Source organism: Ovis aries, chromosome 20, assembly GCF_016772045.2.
Source record: "Ovis aries strain OAR_USU_Benz2616 breed Rambouillet chromosome 20, ARS-UI_Ramb_v3.0, whole genome shotgun sequence".
In the NCBI taxonomy this organism is placed as follows: Eukaryota; Metazoa; Chordata; class Mammalia; order Artiodactyla; family Bovidae; genus Ovis; species Ovis aries.
The window spans coordinates 12,029,125-12,043,421 of record NC_056073.1 but is presented as its reverse complement, the minus strand read 5'-3'; the positions used below and the strand labels follow the sequence as shown (position 1 = coordinate 12,043,421).

The 14,297-nt window shown below is 40.6% G+C and overlaps 1 protein-coding gene across 3 annotated transcripts in view; it reads right to left on the bottom strand.

Moving 5' to 3' along the window:
* ZFAND3 (zinc finger AN1-type containing 3) overlaps nt 1–14,297 on the bottom strand; it is a 314,815-nt gene that overhangs the window by 41,086 nt on the left and 259,432 nt on the right. For all 3 annotated transcript variants that reach the window (XM_015102524.4, XM_060403164.1, XM_060403165.1), the window contains one exon: nt 11,638–11,703. In XM_015102524.4, the coding sequence (XP_014958010.2) occupies nt 11,638–11,703 (66 nt within the window). The remainder of the gene's footprint in view (nt 1–11,637; nt 11,704–14,297) is intronic.

Below are 14,297 nucleotides of genomic sequence, written 5' to 3'. Positions count from 1 at the left end.
CATGGAAGACCTGCTGTGGTTACAGGCTGAAAATAAACGGTTAACAGCTGTGACAGTATAAGAAGTACATGTGCAGCTGACAGGAGGCATGATAAGGAAGTACCTCTAATCAGAGGTACTAATCTCCTCATTAAGAGATGATGCTAAAAACTAACGGATCAAGAAAGAAAAGGATGAAAACAAATGATACAAATTCCAAATGCTGGGAGGAAGAATAGTTGAGCTAAACCTTTGTGTTTCATACTACCTGACACCTCAGAAAGTACAGATATAAACATTTTTTCCTTTCTTCTACAGTTAATAAAAAAAAGACTAGAGGTACTAAAATAGAAACCGTCAAGAGAGAAATGCTGCTCTATCCCTAGATTATCTTTCTCTTATAAACTATTCTGGGTTATGATATGCTACCATGTGTTATTTCTGTAAAAATGAAAACATAATTAAAAAAAAAAGAAATGAGAACCACTTAGGCTCTCTTTGCTCTTTTCTTCTGGGTGAATTATAACAGCCAGAGACAGTCTCATTTTGGTGGTGGTGGTGGTGGTTTAGTCACTAAATCATGTCCATCTCTCTGTGACCCCATGGACTATAGCCTGCCAGGCTCCTCTGTCCATGAGATTTCCCAGGCAAGAGTACTGGAGTGAGTTGCCATTTCCTCCTCCAGAGGACCTCCTCGAACCAAGTATTGAACCCTTGTCTCCGATGTCGCCTGCACTGGCATCTGAATTCTTTACTGCTGAGCCACCAGGAAAGCCCACTATAAATTTAAACTATTTAAGGACAGTTTGGACTAGCTACTACTTAGAAATACTATTCTCCCCCTCAGTCCACAGTTCTCTGCTGCTCCTGATAGCTGTATTCAGAAAATGATGACCTTCAAGGATGAACTCCCTAGTTCATCTTGTCTCAGCTGTCTATATATTAAAAGAGAAAACCTATTTATCTAGCTCTCTTTTCTTATCTCTAGGAGGGAACTAATGCTTCTGGGTTTCTGCCTCTAAAGAATCCCACTTGTGTTTCTTTTCTTGAAAGTGAAGGTCCTCAGTCGTGTCTGACTCTTTGCGACCCCATGAACTGCAGCCCATCAGGCTCCTCTGTCCATGGGATTCTCCAGGCAAATATACTGGCTGCTTCTGCTAAGTCGCCTCAGTCGTGTCTGACTCTGCGACCCCATAGACGGCAGCCCACGAGGCTCCCCTGTGCCTGGGATTCTCCAGGCAAGAACACTGGAGTAGGTTGCCATTTCCTTCTCCAATGCGTGAAAGTGAAAAGTGAAAGTGAAGTCACTCAGTCGTGTCCGACTCTTCATGACCCCATGGACTGCAGCCCACCAGGCTCCTCCATCCATGGGATTTTCCAGGCAAGAGTACTGGAGTGGGGTGCCATTGCCTTCCTGACCCAGGGATCAAACCTGTGTCTCACACATCGCGGGCAGGTTCTTTACTGTCTGAGCTACCCCTCCTCTAATACTTTCCATTTCTTTCTCTTCCTCATATACTTTTCCTTTGTATCTTAACAAGAGCAAACTGTTTCCCTATCTTAACCGCCTCTGCACCAAGAAATGCTTGATCCTGTGTCTCCCACCAACCACCATTATTTTATTGGTTCAACTATTTATTTTAATGGCTCAACTAACTCCTTAACTGAATGACTTGTCTGCTGCTTTTATTTCCGTGTTATCAAAAGTCTCTTTAATGACCTCCCGACCAGGCTCTGGTTTCCTACCATAAGACACTAACTTCTTTCAGGTTTTCCAGTGATCTGCTAGCCACAGGCAACAGCTTTCCTTGGTCCTCATACAACCTGGCCCCTCTTCTTGGGCATCTTTCATGATGCTGCGTCAAGTTTTCACCCTTCTTTAGCTTTCATAGCTGACTGGCTCCTCTTCTCTTTCTCAGCTCCCTAAGTACAACCCTCAGCCCCTCCCTGTTCTTCTGGATACACTGCCTCACCCACTTGTACACCTTTCATCACTGCCTCAAGATCGATGAGTTCCACACTAGGTCTATATTTAATAACTTTCTACAAGTACTATCTACAATAACCTATATTTTAGCTTATCAAGAACTGAAAATAGCTACAGCCAGTTTTTCTCTCCCTGCCATCAGTGACATTGTTCTTCAGTTCCCTGAGTATATAACTGCATGCTTTCTTCAGCCAACTCTAATCAACCACTACATCCTGTTTTTGTTATTTTAAAACATTTTTCTCAGCGTTATCTTTATTCCTCCATTCTGCTGGCCACTACCCACACACAGAGCACTGTGAATGAATGGTTCTTTGGTTAAGTCAAACATTAATTTGCAAAAGAAAAAAAACTTATCCACACAACTGAGACATTTTGCATACTGAAGGAGACTCTGTAACATTGAAATGATCACATTATCAGGCTTCTTTAAAATAACTTAAAACACCAGAGAACTCCATAGAAAAACTACAATTTCTCTAACAGCAGGAAGCCTCCTGATAGGTCTGTTCTGAAGGTACTGCATAAAGAGGTGTATTCACTTAAAGGCACAAGTGACAAACAACTGAACTCCAGAATGCTCAGAAAGTCTTGGAGCAAATGGGTGAAAGGCTTCTCAAAGCATTCCTCTGTGCTCTGCAAAGATTTCTTCGATCTCAAAGGTCTAATCCCTGTGGTTGAGTGAAGTTGAGTGATCCAAGCTGAACACAGTTATATCTCAATTATCCCAAGTATTAGGTGCTTATCCGCTACTAAAAAGCATTGCCAGGTCGTATTTGCAGTTTTCTGTTCACTAGAAAACACAGTTCCCATTGCTAGACTTTCTCTCCACATTCCAGTAGCCCTTTAATCACTCGTGCTGACTCTAAGGCACTAAATTCTAAGTATAAAAAAACACATTTGTATTATATTTGTTCTTAATGATTAGCATAATTTATCCTCCCTGTCCTCACTTTTAAAAATAAACATTAGTTACATTTCTTGCTCTCCAAAGCTGGAATAAGTTCTATTTATGTTCCTGTACTTATTCTGTCTCTTTATGGTATAAGCTCCCAGGGGCAAGATGAATGCTTATCACTTCTTTTGCATGTTTCTACAGCATCTACTACAGGACTGTCACAGCAGTCCTTTAATAAAGTATTAGACTGGCTGACTGACTACAGGGTCTCTACTTGTCCTATATCCCACGTAAGCAACCACTTCTGAAGGTGTGATCTATAACCACGACAGCAGGCAATACAATAAGATCATGGCTTTAATCGGCCATGATTATGAAATATTTCTGAAACTCCTCGCGATGGGGGTGCCTCAGAAGTAGACACAGGTATGAGGAATAAGTGCCAGCCTACCTGCTGGCAGCAGAGGCAATGGGACTGCCTCTTCAGATAGATGAGCAAGCAGGAAAACGGATAACACAACTTGTCTGGGAAGCAAGCAGCACGATGAGGCAGTAAAAACCCATCAGCATACATCATCCTATCAGGGCCTGGTGTCATTCCCAGCCTCTATTAGCCCTCGCTGCATCAGCGCAAGTCCCAGACACTTTATCCTGTTTATAATTGCTGATGAGCAGTAATAAGGGCTCCATGCCTCAGCTCTGTCCGTTCCACTTCGGCACCCACCTATTAGGTAATAACTTTTATTTACAGCCTTGCTTGATGCGCTGTTCTATTAGTACAGCCAGGAACTGAGGAGGGCAAAAAAAAAAAAAGTCTCCTTAATGGGCAGCATCAGTGCGAGGCTCAGATGATTTATAGTGCAGCTTTGCGGTGGTTCTTGCCCACTCCTGGGAAGACGCTTCAGGAAAGCCGCATTCCCAACACACTGTCCTCTAGCAGGCACACATGTGCTATGGAGCAGAATCTACTCGCCTGAAAGTCCAGTTTCAGAGGAGGAGAGGGGTGTTAAATTCCCTTGGTATCCTTTATAAATAGTGTTGGCTCAGGCATTTTGCCCCAGCGGAGCAATAGAACAGCTAATTAATGGACGTTTAGGGCTTTTCTCCTTGGTAAGAGTGCAAGCTGTGATAAAATAAATGACCGTAACAACAAAACAGGAAAAAAAAAACGAACAAAAAAACCCAACCAGCTATAACTGCATTCATGGATCCAAGCAACGTGAATTCACACAAAGCATGTGGACCACAAGCAGCTCACACCAAAGCCTAGGACAGATAGACAGACACACACACACACACAAGACAGCAACAAACCTCATCACATTTCCTTTTTCTCTTTATACTGGAGTGCATTTTTATCCTTCAAGTACAAAAATTCCTCTTGATAAGACTGGCACCCTGGCTTGATATTCACTTATATCTGCCTTTTCTCAGAAGGGGAGCCACTGCTTCTTGCAAATAAAACCTAAGCAAGACCTCTGAAACAAGCCTCTGATTTCAAGTTCAGCAAACTTAAACACACTTGTCTAGCTGGTCTGTACCACAAACACAGCAACTGGTAGCAATGGAACCTAACTCTCATTCAGGGCACAAGTGAAAACCAGTAAGCTTCCCTTAAACTTTTACACTGTGTGAGGTGCTTTTAAACTCACCTGAGTTTATTTACGTACTGAGTATCCAAACATCTCATTATAATGAGCCTTGCTACCTGAATTCTGTTCTTTAATACATGCAACAAATCAAGCAGGTTAAATTTTACCAACTCCCCCAAAAAATCCCCAGAAGAAAAAGCATTTAGCAGACATTTCCCTTTCCAGTTATCCACTCAATGGCCAAACCACTGTCAGTAAACAGTCACGTGGACGCCATAGTAACTTGTGGCTTTTTTCCTATGATAAAACATAGCAAGATGGTACCTTTCAGATTAGAGAAATTTTTGCAATCTTGCCAAATATTTGCTATTCATTTTGTCCCCTACCCCAGGAGTCAAATGAACTCCCTCAGGACTCAAGATGATGCATGCACCAGGTAAAACATTTTTTTAATACTTTTTCCCTTGCCATGACAGATTTACTGTTTTGATCTTTCTTCAGTGGTTACATTAAATGCTAATAAAAAATGAAAGGTTTATATCTTCCCTAATATTCTCCTGATGGGAACTTGCATATTACATAAGTAGGTCAAATTTCTAATTTTCCATCTCAAATGCTGATACTGCAGACCTGAGGGGAAAAGCTATACCTGAAGGACCAGAAAAATAAAGAAAGAATGCAAAAAGAACTGAATTACACAGTTGAACTCACACTCAAAAGCTACCTTCCCTCCTTTAAAGCTTCGAGAAGTCCTTCCAAGGAGAGTTACCTACAGTGTGTGGCACTGACTGATACAGTTTGCAGTCACTGGCTCAACTCTGGGGTTAAATGCACTGGCTGAACTGTTTCCACGAATACTGACTCTACTAGGAGATAAAGCGCACACCATAGGTATTTCTAAGATTGATAGGGCTGCCTCTGATTTAACACTACCACCCTTTAGCTTCTGGATCAATCTGAAAGATCTCATATAAACCTCTTGGTAATATAAGGACAATGAAACATTTCCCTTTAACTGGCATCTGAACACTGAAGTGGAAAGTGCTTAGCACATCAATCTTAACACCCAGGTGAAAAGGAGTTTCTACTCTTGTCTTTGTAAGAACAAAAAATAATATCACGAGCAGGATGCCTGAGAGAAGTGAGTCAAGAAAAGGTTTTTGTGGAAAAAAGGAAACAATGAACAATACTATACTATCTAGTCACTGTTCATCACACTGAAGAGGTGACCCAAAAGCATAAACATGCTTGAAAAGAAAGGAGAAGAGAGAAGAGAAGAGATGAGATCAGGTGAGGGACAGACTGTTAAGATGAATTAGCATGCCTCTTACAGAGTGGAAAGATGATACTTTCTGGAAACACTTCCCTTGATGTTTAACGGGACAGTTTCTAGTTCCATCTGCTTTCATCTCAGGCAATAATACAGCTCCCTTATGGTCCCACAAATGGTTATTTTACTTGCTATTCTACTAATTATAATCACATTTTTAATATACACACAGCATTTTAAAATTAAACCATCATTTTTTAAGTCTATCAAAAGAATATTATTTACTCAATACACTTGCTGGAAGAAGAGAAAAATGAATACAGACACAGTGGAGCAAAAGTCTGTTGACAGTACCACCTAGTCTGTAAACTTGTCTATTAATTTTTTTCTAATTTTAACCTCAGAAATAAAAGGAAATGAAATGAAAATGAAAAAAGTCATCTAAGAGTGGTAAACTAGGGAAGGAGCCATTTCCCCTTTTTTTATGTGCTACAAAGTCAACCCTGACAAACTCAATCTAGGCCCTAGAGGTAGAGCTGGTTAGTGCCCCACCTGGAAGGAGCAGAAGTTCTTGGGTAGGTCACAGTTATGGATCCTACTGAGGGGAGACTACATTCTCTCAGGAAATTTAAGACAAGGCATGGTTCCAGCTGCCTATTACGGCTTACGCTTTAAGGTTAATCAACAGCGAGCACCGACAAATAAAATATAAAATAACATCTCTTTTGCTATAACTCTGCAAATTAAGTCTTAGTTAAAAAAAAAAATTACACAACATGTCTTTAAACAAGAGATTGTAAGAAAAGGCAACAAACCTCCCTCCTTCCCGACACGTATGCACACACAGTGGCTCAGCCATGTCTGACTCTCTGTGACCCCATGGACTGTAGCCTGCCAGGCTCCCCTGTTCATGGAATTTTCCCAGCAAGAATACTGGAGTGGGTCCTCATTTCTTCTTCCAGAGGATCTTCCCAACCCAGGGATAAAACCCATGTCTCCTGCGCTGGGCAGGTGGATTCTTTACTACTGAGCCACCTGGGAAGCCCTTCTTCCACACAAGACACTTTAAACATAAAAATATGACCTCATGAAGATACTCACCTAAATATCCAAATATAGTCCCCAGAAGTTGACTCAAGGAGATGACAACAGCTCAGATTACAAATTTTGGTTTAAGGTATAACTTGAGAGAAAAGATGAGGACAAGAGGGACTCTTCAGGTTGTGTGTTGCTAAGAAAAGCACACTTTCCTTCACAATATACTTGTTCTTGGCAGGAATGTTGTGAGAATTAACAAGGGAACATGTGCAAAACATTCTGAGCTCTTAAAAGAAATGTAAGCTCTCTCTAGTAATCTGAAGGTGTGATCTACTTTAACTCTCACATTCTAACCAAAAGCAACCTGGGACTTGGCAGCACTTTTCAACTTTGCTGACTGCAGACATCCCAGAGTGCTTACAAAGTTGCACACACCCTCATTAATTTTTCTCTCTTAAATACCAAAACCATCATAGTGACACTATTCCTTTCCACTTAAAGATTACTGAGTTTAACTGTCACTCGCGGTATGTGACTAAAAGCCAACACCTAAAGAAAAGCCCTTCCCATCAAGTTCACAAACACGAACTGAACTTTCACTTGCCGCGACTGCTGCCTTGTGCAATCTGCTTCTCAGACTCACAGTTACCAGAGAACAATTTCTTAAAGGGTCCCCTAACCTCTCTCACTTGATGGCTATAAACCCACCACTCTGCACTGCCATCCACCCCTCTAAATTGCAATACCCTCTGATCAAACAGTAGTCATCTGAGATACACTTCTCAACCACTCACACTACATTCGGGCCTTGGCTTAATAATGAGTGTAATGCTAATCTTTAGACTTAATTTTTGAAGTACTAAAAAGAAAATGATCTGTGTACTGCAGAAGTCACAAACCTTTTTAAAGTGCATATTACCATCTAAGATAGGGGTTTCCCCAGTGACTCAGTGGTAAAGAATCCTCCTGCAATGCAGGAGACGCAAGAGATGCGGGTTTGATCCCTGGGCTGGGAGGATCCCCTGGAGAAGGCAATGGCAACCTCCCCCCCCGCTGAGTATTCCTCCCTGGAGAATCCCATGGACAGAGGAGCCTGGTGGGCTACAGTCCATAGGGTTGCAAAGAGTCAGACACGACTGAAGTGACTGAGCACGCACACTGCCTAAGATACTTGGCCATGTGTCTTTAATGTATTTGTATGTGGGCTTCCCAGGTGGGACTAGTGGTAAAGAAACCCTCTGCCAACATAGGAGAGGTAAGAAACCTGGGTTCCATCCCTGTGTCAGGAAGATCCCCTGGAGGAGGGCATGGCAACCCACTCCAGCATTCAGAGCCTAGAACATCCCATGGACAGAGGAGCCTGATGGGCTACAGTCCATTGGGTCACCAAGAGTCAGACACAACTGAAGCAACTTAGCACACACATTTGTATGTGTATTTGTTGATTTTAAACTGTTCATATGGGCTAATATATAATTATGAAACTAATCTGCAAAACAAAAATTTTAAAAGGCTGAGATAAATAGCTTTTATGATTTTTCTACCCACACCGCACATACTGTACCTTATTTGCCCTTCTTCAGAGACCACTGACTTAAAGAACTTTATTCTAGGGGACTTTTCCAGTAGTCCAGTAGTTAAGAATCCCTGAATCCACCATGCAATGCAGGAGATGCAGGTTCCATCCCTGGTTAGGGAACTAAGATCCCAAATGCCACAGGGCAACTGAGCCTGCACACCTCAAAGAACTTAATATATATATATAAGTTATATATACATATATATTCAAAATATACATATATATTCAAAATATACATATATATTCAAAATATATATTCAAAATATACATATATATTCAAAAATATATATATATTCAAAAAGAACTTTATAGCCAAGGATCCTTTTTGTAGCATACATCATTATTAAGGAGGCTGCTTTAGTGCAAACTTATATGGATAGCCTGGCTAGGAGGGGATCAGTAACATCTAATTCAGAAGGTTTACTCTATGGCTCCTAAGAAATGACACCACAGTAATTATTTACTATCATCTGTGCCTGAAGCCCTGTGCTCTGGGAGCTGCAGTCCCTTGTGCTGGAAGCACCAGAGCAAGTGTTAGAGGCATGGGTCCTATTCTTGAAAACTCTAGCCATTAAGAATACAGGAACATTCCAGCAATGTAACACTAACAAGTACTGTATTTATAAGAAAATGCTCAGAACCCTCACTATGGTCAACCCACTGATTCCGGGATAGACAAAAAGATGGAGACAAAGACAACTGGCCTGTGGTTCTCAAAGCAAAACATTTAATTTACTTCTTAAAATCAGAAAGCTCTGTCCTCTAGAGTCAGGGCCATTATTTCAGGCTGAGACAGCAGGCCAGCTTGAGGAGCCTGAGGGGGCACAGACAGGCTACTTGAGAAGAACTACAGCAAGATGAACTTGATGACCTTTAAGTCTTCAATCAGAAATCTCAACTTTCCTTCCGGCTTTTTAGGAGATGACCTGCACATTGCATTAATTTCCTTCCAAGCCAGAAATTCTCAACCTTCTTCTAGTTAACAAGGATGTGTTTACCTAAAGGAAGACTTGGAAATGTGTGACTGAGAGCTCAGTATCTCACTTACCATTTCATGTAAGGAGATCTGAAAACATTACCTTCAGTTCCTACTGCAATACTGACAGGCAATAAGGAATGTGATCAGTGTAAAATCAATTAATGATACTAGGTATGGCAATGCATTCTGGTATTGACACTTCTAACTCCTTTCTGCCTAAAACACCTATTGATTGCTATCAACACTATCTAATGACTGGCCACTGTATACACATAATCTTCAATGGTTAAGACTAAAATACAAGAGCAGCTACCATTACTGAAGATCTACTATGCGAGCTTTATGTGTATCATTTCTTTTCTTTCTTCAACTTACGAGACTTATCATCTCATTTTACAAATGATAAACAAATGTTGAGAGGTTACTTAAAATCGCATTTTGAGAGAGCCAGGCCAGGATTTGCAACAAGATCTGCTCTAGAATTCTGTTTTAAAAACTATGTCACTACATGTTATAAGTTCCAAATCTATGTTTCTCTTTCTCCACATTTCATTCAATGATATGTTCTATACTGTCTGGTTAAGAGCATAATTACAATAAAATATGATAAGCAATAATATTTTTGTATTGAAAAGCAGGCTTCAGGATCTAAAGCATGTAGTCAAGTCCTAACTCTATTACTTACCAGCAATATTACCCCAGGAAATATATTTAAATTTCTGAGTGCCTGTCTTTGTTAACTGTAAAAGAGGAATAACCATCATGTAGAATTGTTATGAAGATTAAATATGCATGCATGTAAAGAATATTGATAGTGCCTGGTAATGCAGTTAGCATGCACTAAATGGTATTATTTTTAGATACATAAAATAGTATGACAACAGAAAGGATAAAACAGATCTGCTAAGAAGATGAAGGACACGAGTCCACGACCTTCAGGAAGGGCTCCTAGTAGTTTCAGTGTCTAAGCTGAGCACGCAGTCCCTTCCCTAAATCCTCAAGAAGACCCAACAGGCTCGAGACTCATTCCTGGATGTGACTTGAACACCTTGGTAGTGCGAACAGTAAGCCCTGGCCTGAGGGCAAGACTGGAAGGGAAAAACAAAGACCAAAGTACACTGTGTGTGTGAAACACTGGACCTGAAATCAAAGGGCTCTGCATGTTTTTCAGGTTTCTGGCTGGGGTCCATATGAAGATGGTGCTCAACTGCCCGCTGGTCAAAGCAGGACAGTCACTCTCACCCCAGGCAACAGTTCTATTCTGTGTCAATCGGGAACTACCCAGCAGAGCTTGGGGACTGGATACAGGAGGGATGGAGCAGGTCAGGACTATCTCACACAGCCCTGGCGCAAACTGGTGACTGGGAACAAGAGAATAAAATTAAGTTCTTCAGCATGCAATGCCTAGACTGAACGCCTCTGCCAAGCACAGACAGGCCTGCCTGAGGTTTTAACATCAAAGTCATGAGCATTTAAAGGGGCTGGGGTTTCAGGGTAAGTCTGTACACAGAGATGGTTTGTGCTATTTCCACCAGGGAGTTAAAAGGACTTTTAAAGTTATGAAAAATACTCTGACTTCGACCTTTAGAGAAACAATATGATTATTTTGACTGTTTCAAATATAATCCTTAAGATACTTTAAATAGCAAGCAGCATTACTTAAAAAGGCAAATACTGTTGAAAATAAATTAAGCTACAGGGTAAGGGAACAACAGGCCTTTTGAGCACTCTTTAGAGAGCTACAAGATTCATGACTTCATGCTTAATAAAAATGTCACAGATGCACAAAGATCTCTGGGATATTCCACGGTATCTGAAAAGAATGATTTCAGTACACACCATGGCTTTAACATGAATGAAAGGAAATAAATTTTCTAAAACAAGTAGGGTACTATACTAGTCAGTTAAGCTGACTACCTGTACGTCATTTACCCTTCAGTCACATTATTTATTTATTTTTTTTAGTAGGCCCACGACTTACACAAATTAGCCACAAGCTATACTAGGCATTGATTTGCATTTTCTGCAAGCTTTAGATCCTAATAACATCCTTCAGACATTAGGAAGTAGGTACATTTTGATGTCCACCTTCTTGGTTCTAGCTGCCAGCATTAACTCAGCAAATTTGACCTCCAAGAGCACCACTCTGACCTCGGCTCACACTCCACTCCCAATACTAAGCACATAATACATCACTTCACAAATGATGGAAGAAATCAGAGAGTACTCTGGCAAGGACACCACATTAAAACCAGTAGCTAATGCCTGTGAATAATTCCAGTAAGAATGGATCCAGGTAAGAACAATGTACGTACCTGTACCACAGGATCTTTTGGTTGGTGTGATTAACGAGACATGAGCTGTATCTGTGCATGGCCCACCTAGAAACAGAAAGGCAGGCACAAGAGTCAGTTCATATCCTCTGCATACCCAAAGGGGCTGTCCTGGATAAAGATAAACCTAAAATGGAAGGGATCAGCCTGTAAGCATGCATAAAGAGGAGCAGTAGGAACGGATGAAGATGGTGATGGTGGTGATGGGTTAATTTTTAGTTCAGCAATTCAGTCTAACGGTCCATATTCTTTCTATATTGTAACATCATTTTCATTTAAAATGAAAAAAAAAAAAAACAAATCTCACATAACGTTATGATATTAACGTACAAAATTTTAACTAGAATTCTGATCTGGGTAAATTACCTGTAAGTTTGGGGAGATGAATTTTCCACACAGCAATAAGCAGGAGTCTCCTTCTTAGGTTTATCTCAGTGGTCACCCCACCTTTGAATTTACTGCAAAACTGGCCTTATTTAAAGCATGTGGGGAACCTCCCTAAAGCAGAAACTACTTATCAGAAAAAATAAGGATCATTTTAATATTTAAAGCCAGCACTGCTAACCAAGAAAGAATATCTAGTTTAATTATAAAAATATGACACAAAGAGGGCCTTCATGGAATTTTCCTGGCCCAGGGAGCTGATGGATAGGTATAATTCAAGAGTATGAGAGACACAGTCAGTCAGTGGGTGAAGACTTGAAATGCAGTCATTTCATTCTACAGAATCAGGACCACAAACAAATTCTTAAGCTGATATTGATATATACTCCAACACCCTACCTTCTGAAACAGGAAGTTACCTTACAAACTTGAAGACCAGAGGTTTTTGACACACACAGGGTGGGGCAATAGTGATGACCATTAAGGAATGGGACACACAAGCAAATGTTACACAGATATTTTGAAAAGTCTCTCCAGGTGACCAGAATGAAGGAAAACATGATTATTTAGCATAACTGCTTATCACCTATGCAGCTTCCCTGATGGCTCAGTGGTAAAGAATCCAACTGCCAATGCAGAAGATGTGGGTTCAACCCCTGGGTCAGGAAGATCTCCTGGAGAAGGACATAGCAACCCATTGCAGTATTCCTGCCTGGAAAATTCCATGGACAGAGGAGCCTGGCAGGCTACAGTTCTTGTGGTCACAAAGAATCGGACATGATTTAGCAACTAAACAACAACATGTCATCTATGACCAGACTTCCTATCACTGAAGTTACTCATCAAAACAGAAGGAAATGAAAGAGCTCAGAGTTTGTGCCACCAAGATCCATGGATTTAGGATCCTAGATATCCCACCAAAGAAGCTCATCATTACTCTACTCTTTCCTATACCAAGGCCCCAAACAGCAGCAAACTTTAGTGGGTGTAAGGAGACACAGAGAGAAAACAGTAAAAGGTGGAAAAATCAAGTAAGCATGTTGTTAATGTCAAAGAGCACCGAGCAAATATCTTGATGTGTCAGCACAGGTTACTCTCATGCTTGAGGGCTTATAATCTTGTTAGAAAGATAAAACTTGTGCACTTGTACAAAGAATAATACATGACAGCAATAAAGAGCCAGATGCAAAATGATCAAGTGCCAAAGAATATGGAACAAGTAATAAATGCTAAATGTAATCAGGAAGAAGGATTATTCATCACTGGCCAGCATTACCTGGAAATACTTCTCAAGGATTTGAAAATGAGGCAAGAATAAATTAAAAGTTACAAAGATCAAAAGAAGAGGGCAAGAAAAACTGACAAGTTTTCGACAAATGTCACACTCAGCAGAGAAAGCTTAACATACTAAAATCCCAGAGGTCTAAATGAGCACAAGTGATACGAAAATAAGCAACATGGAGAGACAGTGATTGCAAGGAAAACTAATACAGACCCCACATCCTCAAAACTCACTGGGCACTAGCTCTGTAGCTCTGTAAAATGTTATAGCTTCTGTTCCCAGGTGTGATTTTTTTCTTGGCTTTTGTTTTTGTTCTTTTGTTAAATGAATAATTCTTATTTCAGGAAAAAAAGCAGTTAAGTCCTACAACTACTCTTTTTTTTTTTGGTCAGCTGTTTATTTTTTAAAATAAATTTATTTATTTTAATTGGAGGCTAATTACTTTACAATATTGTAGTGGTTTTGCCATACACTGACATGAATCCACCACAGGCGTACATGTGTTCCCCATCCTGAACCTCTCTCCCACCTCCCTCCCCATCCCATCCCTCTGGGTCATCCCAGTGCACCAGCCCCTGGTCTCATGCATCAAACCTGGACTGGCAGTCCATTTCACATATGATATTATACATGTTTCAATGCCATTCTCCCAAATCATCCCACCCTCGCCCTCTCCCAGAGAGTCCAAAAAACTATTCTATACATCTGTGTCTCTTTTGCTATCTAGCATATAGGATTATCATTACCACCTTTCTAAATTCCATATATATGTGTTAGTATACTGCACTGGTGTTTTCCTTTCTGGCTTAATTCACTCTGTTGAATAGGCTCCAGTCTCATCCACCTCATTAGAACTGATTCAAATGTATTCTTTTTAATGGCTGAGTAATACTCCATCGTGTATATGTACCACAGCTTTCTTATCCATTCATCTGCTGATGGACATCTAGGTTGCTTCCATATCCTGGCTATTATA